Raw genomic sequence first — 6,398 nt, 5'->3', positions numbered from 1 at the left:
AAATCCCTGGTGCAGGAGCGGAGCTGACGCTTGACTGCGCACACAGGACAGACTGGGACTGAACCGGAGCTGAACTGGAGCCAAAAAGGCACTGCTCCTCTCCGAGATCCTCTCCAAGCTCCTCTCCAAGCACGGGCTGGGCTCTACAGACACCCAAACACCCTAATCCCAAGAGAGAGGCGTATTGGAAGGGATTGAATCTGAATACCACACAATCAGCGAACATATTTCAAACACACATCCCATCGCATCTTTAAACTACAACTTCTACCCCTTTTCAAATCAGAGCATTTTGTGTGAGATGTTCACAAAAGATATTTTCTAAAACCACATGCCTTATGTACAAATGTATACTTAACGTTACATATCTAAAGCCAGTCTTGTACTCAGTACTTAGAGGATCTTTTAACCCATAATTAAATAATTACAGTATTTTATTGTAGAATAAGACTCATTGTTATCCATCTCTCTTTTGGGGGTCTTTGGCGTGCTGCTCGTCTCTATGGAAACAGCCTAAGTGGAGGAGCTGTAATACTTGTCAGCGGCCACAGGAGGAGGTGAAGAGGTGAAGTGCAAACAGGCAGCCCCCACGGGACTCAGGTGAGGGTCGGGTAAAAGAAGTAGTAATGAAAAAAAGAGGTTTCTAAATGTTTAAAATACTATTATTATTGCATTATTTTGAGCCTTTCTCAAGCCTATTGGGGCTCTTCCTTGGTCGATATTGCACATAATGTGCGCTGGGTATACTATAAAAATGTATCTTATCCTACTTCTAACTTCAACCTATACATTCATCTACCCTAAATAGAAAACACGTACAAAATACTTGTTGCCTTATACAATAATTTTTGTTCTAGTCTGCGTCTCATTTATTTTATTACTTGATATTTTATACATCCAATACTTAACTCTTACAACTCTTATTCTTTGATATTGATTTTTTTTATTCCTGAAAGTTTCATTAAGACAATACTTAACCAAGTAGAGCAACACACACATAAGCTATAATACAAAAAGCACACATAAATTAACATCTCACTTTAATTCTTCTTTAATAGTGCTTGATTTTGAATGCTAATGCAATTGATTGACAATGAGGACACCTACTGGGCCTTTTTAGACTTACGTCTATCTACAACTAACAAAAATTATGCCAAATCTTAGTTTTTTGCTTGTTAAGCTGAATGAATTTTTTCATCTTTACTTTATGTACAAACTCAAAACACTAGGAAAACAATAAAATTACACAAGCTATTTATATTTACACATATTATATTCATTATCTGTACATGAAACAACCACAAGATAAAACGACATTAAAATAAAGATGTTTTTTGTGATTTTTTGGACGTATAACAAATACACAACCGTGCTGGGTTGCATTATAGCAGTTTTAATTCACACAAAATAAAATATATCACCATATTAATTATGGCGTAGCACTCTATATACATCCAGGCGATATACAGCGAAGTCTGTGTTTTTCCATCCAGGTGCAAACAAGTCTGGTCCTAAAGAGGATTTGGATATGGACCCTACATGTACAAAAATGATAATTTAAACAATAATAATAATAATTCTCTTAGATAGTTTGAAAAATTTTACTGAGTTTGTGTCTACAATCTCCAATCTGTTATCATTAAATTGATGTGGTAAGATGCAACATGAGCCAGACAAACCTTATATTCATTCATACTCTATAGATCTTCTTCCATTTCTTGGCTGAAAATAAAAACATAACATTATGTTTATGCAATATACAATTTAATACGTTTGCACTGATTAATATTGTCTTACCCGATAGAGGAAGTAGCCTCTGCTCTGGATGCCCCCAGGTCCCTGTAGCTCAGCCTGGTAGTGTTATATAAAAGAAAAGCATCTGCTCCATCAAGTAATTCCACACCCCTGTACTTAAGAAATTATCTTAGAATCTGTAATTCTCCATCCCCCAGCACTGACCAATAATTTTGTGAATTATTATTTTGATCTGTACAGTGTTAGATTTATAATAATATTTCTGCAATTACTTTCTTTGTCAAAGATTAAGACAATGAAACGTAGTCTTATCAGGAAAGAAATGACAATAGTCCAGAAATCTACTACTGTACAAAACTCTACAAGATTCCCATTATTGTTACAAGAGCTCTGTGAAAGAGTAATGCAGCAGACTAGAATAAGTGTGACCTAACCCATAGAGCTAGTTGGGTAGTAGTGTCCAATGGGGTCAAGTAGACCTATAGGTCTGAAGGTATAACATTTCCAGTTCAAGTGGGTAGTGATAATAAATCCATTTTCCAGTACTTGACCCTTCTCTGAATCTTTCAGATATTTTCAAACCTGATTATTTGCCATTTGTTGTATCAATTTCTTATATTCATTACATTTAGAACAGAGAACTGAAATCATTACAGTTTTACCTAAAAATTACAGCATTGTAATTAGTTTAAAATTGTCTGTAACTGGCCAAATATCCATTTTCTACCAGATCTATAGCAGATTTCCAAAACCATTTCACGTGTTTCCGGTCATATCTCCCGCATGTCCATGTTATGAATGATTGATTGCTATGAGGGATAAGTTCACCTGTCAGCAGCACTAATTTTAGCCCATAATTACTGCAGGCTTGGGAAAGAACAGCTAATGTAGACTGAGCTTGCGCACACAGAGCCACAGCCATGCGTATATCAAATTACTGTATTACATGTAATACTTAAGAAGTGGAACAACAAATGATTCTGACTTTTAGAGCTGCCACATTCCCCATGTAAACACTGACCTATTGATACTAAACTGTCCACTTCTTGTTCAATTCAAGATTCCAAGACATGGCCTCTGAGGATGGGGAAGCAGCAATGATCAACAACTATCAGAGTACAACTGCAAGAAGATAGCTAAACACAACTTCATGAATGTATCTATTTTTATGACTATATTCTAATTTTAATTATATTATTGTCACTGAACCTATAGTTGATCATTTGATTTTTGATGCAATCGGGCTTTGCAGATTTGCTATTAAGACAAGCTCATATTATTACACGTCATTCAAAATAAATGATGTCTATTCTTTGTAGTAATCAAAAAATTAATAGGTTTAATATTGTAGAAAATGAGTGATGTGTGAAATAAAGATGAGTGAAATAACTTGGCTTTACTACACATATGGGACAAAGGAGATGGAGATGCATGATTTACATGTTATGAAGTCTTTTTCATATCCCTTTAAAAATTTACACATTTGTACACATCTGTATTATAACAGTGACATACATATACAGATGATGGGTAATCTCTTGACATTTATCTTTATAAAGTAATGTGCTGTAGGAAAAGGTACATTGCCTGGAATAAATGAATACATTTTTTAAATGTTTTATTTGTAGTTGTGTACTTACTCTTTTGCTTTCTCGTGTTTTTAACTCCTAGAAAAAAGAAACAGTTAATAATATTTAACTGTCTCTCATTTTCCAAAAAAAAAATAAAAGTTGTACCTTTGATTTTTGAACCAACATCAGGACACACAGCTCTCCTAATGGATCTGATGCCTACATGAGTGGAAACAAAATACATAAATTAACATGAATAATAGATATTTGTCAGTCTATTGTTGTTAGATCAAAACATAAGCAATACTGATTAGGGGATTCACTTGCTGTAAGTGGCACTACAGTCTCTTTCTGACATTTTTGTAAAGTATAAACATTTATGAGTGCTACTTGTTAAAATCTGTGAGCAAAATCTTACTTTACATAAAAATGACTCTTAATGATTTTTGAAGGGCTCAAAACAGATTTGGGTAGTTTCCTAGGCAAGTGTCAAAAATATACTGACCCAAAACTTGTCTTCTTCTGATAGGTAATATGAGCACACTGCATTTATCTGAAAAAATATCGGTAGAAAAAGTTAACAGAAAATCACACAGTTAAATCCAAGCTAAGGTTTTGAGGAGCATACCTGACTGAGCAGCTGCCTTTGATCTGTTGTCACTTCTGCTACTGCTACTGGGGCACCTGTGTCCACCACGAGCAAATCAAAACATAATATCAACATTAGCATTGAAATGCATGTTTTTATAAATAGACAATGCCTATAGTGCCGAAGCTGCCCCATGTCAGTTGTGCGTCTACTATGCAGTGATGACGAATGTGATGATTGTGGGAGAAAATGCTCTGTTTTGACATGATTACTGCCAGAGCCATTAGCAAGGATAAAAGCATCATTGTAGAACATAGAGTTATTTCACAATGCCCTGGAGCAACATACACTAATCACACATATTCATACATCAGAAATAACGATGAGGTGTACAACATTTAATATAACAAGACATGGAAGAAATAATGTTAAAGATCCGTCCAGAAACACTGACGCAATAATGGTTGTCACCCATCATTCACAGCTGATTAATGCCTTTAACATAAGATGACAAGTCCACGAGTGGCTTCCAAGAGTGCATAGCTGTCAATCAATCAGCTATCACAATTTCAAGAATGAAGGAGTAAATCACAACAAACACAGGTCTAAATGTGTGGGTTGGATAGTGTCATTTATACAGATTGATGGTAGGTTTAATATTGTTAAGGTCAATTGTTCTACTGTAGGTTTCTAAGGTTCCCTGTCATGTAGGTTCTCAAAATCACTGTTGTTAGAATTTGCTGTTTAATTGCCATCAGAATGGTTTATTGACCTGGTTTATGATTAATACCTCTGCAATTACTGCAGAGGTATTAATGCAATTATTTTCCACATGAAAGTGGCACAAAATGTGATTCCTTTCATCAGCATAAATAAACAAAAGTTTCTTTAATTTTGCATAATAACTTTGAACTGTGGTGCCATTATTCAACACTAAAATGTGACTGTTTTAAATAATCAGATTAATGACAAGTTCGTGGAGCGAATTCCTCATAAACTGTCCTTAATAAAGATCAAATAAATAAATTATGATGGTTAAACATTTATGCAGTTTGGATAGTTCTTGCAAAAACATGCCCCGGGCCCCTGAAATTATGACATTATAAAATTCCAAAATGTGAATGCAACCTATAAATTGTAAGCGAAATGTTTGACGTGAATTGTTTTCGATGGGTTATGTAGTGCAAGCGCATAAAGGGATCAGTGAAGGATGCAAATGGAAGACGTTAAATTTGTTGCAGATTTTTGTTTCCAAAAGTTTTTTGTTTGTTTGTTTTTTTCATTTTCATTTTTTTTCATATGGCACACTAAAAGCTGATTCTAAAATTATATGTGTTCTATTTTTACATAGTTTTCTTACCATATCCACTGTTTATACATAGTTCATTGTCTAATCCTTGTTAAATTACTCTGCAAGGGGTAGGCTTTCTAATAAACAGTAGCCCAGCAACTTAACTTATTAAGTTTCCATTTAAGAGAAACAAAGCCTTTTTTTCCGGTGTACGGAACTTACTTTTGCACGGTGGCGCGGTGAGGATGAGCAGGGCAGCGGTGGTGATGCTCATCAGAGTAACAGGACTCATGGCGCAGAGGTGCGTGTAGTGCGCGCTGCTGCTGTGGCTGCTGGCGGCTCCGCTTTGCGCACGGTGGTGACTTTGGCTCATAAAAGTCCGCATCTCTTTCTTCCACTTTTTTTTTTCTTTTTGGTTTGTGTTTGCTTGACTTATGCCCCTTCTGACAGTTACTATCCCACGTCAGAGAAATATGAAGGCGCGTGTCACACCCTCCGCGCGGGCAGACCTTTGGACTGCGTCACTGGAGCTTAGCGCGTAAAAAGTTAGTTGATTGATCCTTGAGGAGGTAGAGGAGTGGGGGCGCTCAGGAGGGAGATAAATCAACTTAGACGACATAATTGTACGAATTATAGATAGTATTTTCTTTTGTTATTGTCAAGTGTAAATGTGTGTGCGAAGTTTGGAGTTATTAGCTTTCTTTTTTCATTATTAAGATCTTATTGATTGGTTTTGGATGACTGAGACAGTTAGTTCAGACATTTCTTGAGGATCTGATGTGATCATGTGTTACTAACTGAAGATCTCCACTGGGGGGAAAAATATATAAACAATGAGCTGCCTATACTGTATGTTCTTTTGAACACTGGTGATTATGGTGATGGCGAACTTTGAAGAGCTGATGAGGGAATGGTTCATCTTTATCCATAATTGATGCAAACTGCCTTCCACACAGGCCTGTCTCATCTGTCACACATGTCCAGTGACACAAAAGGATATTTGGAGGTCCATTCTTCAAAATAATATGCAGTCACAATCCAGCCACATTTAACTTATGTTCTAACAATAAAAGTAGGCAAGCAAAGGCAAGTTTATTTGTATAGTACAATACAGAAAGTAAAAGGTGCTTTATAAAATAAGAAATTATAATACAAACAAATCAAAACATAAATACTCATAAACTCAACATTA

The 6,398-nt window shown here is 35.7% G+C and overlaps 1 protein-coding gene across 1 annotated transcript; it reads right to left on the bottom strand.

The window, feature by feature from the left end:
* Positions 1 to 1,686: 1,686 nt before the first annotated feature.
* nmu (neuromedin U) lies at positions 1,687 to 5,591 on the bottom strand. Its single transcript, XM_020918924.1, has 7 exons — positions 5,429 to 5,591; positions 3,955 to 4,010; positions 3,832 to 3,879; positions 3,492 to 3,545; positions 3,396 to 3,422; positions 1,798 to 1,851; positions 1,687 to 1,722 (listed from the first exon to the last, which is right to left on the bottom strand). Exons 1-7 carry the CDS (start codon positions 5,589 to 5,591, stop codon positions 1,687 to 1,689), a joined length of 438 nt encoding a protein of 145 aa, XP_020774583.1.
* Positions 5,592 to 6,398: the final 807 nt, after the last annotated feature.

The sequence above is a fragment of the Boleophthalmus pectinirostris genome, unplaced genomic scaffold (assembly GCF_026225935.1).
Source record: "Boleophthalmus pectinirostris isolate CB_2022bp ecotype Guang Dong unplaced genomic scaffold, ASM2622593v1 HiC_scaffold_7, whole genome shotgun sequence".
Lineage (NCBI taxonomy): Eukaryota > Metazoa > Chordata > Actinopteri > Gobiiformes > Gobiidae > Boleophthalmus > Boleophthalmus pectinirostris.
This window is presented reverse-complemented; position numbering and strand designations above follow the sequence as displayed.

Bases quoted from the DNA above. Each gene is read 5' to 3' on its own strand.
- nmu (XM_020918924.1), bottom strand. From the start codon at position 5,591: ATGCGGACTTTTATGAGCCAAAGTCACCACCGTGCGCAAAGCGGAGCC. The intron at 4,011-5,428 runs GTAAGTTCCGTA...TGGTGGACACAG, and splicing joins CACCGCGCCACCGTGCAAAA to GTGCCCCAGTAGCAGTAGCA. The intron at 3,546-3,831 runs GTCAGTATATTT...CCACTCATGTAG, and splicing joins CAGAAGAAGACAAGTTTTGG to GCATCAGATCCATTAGGAGA.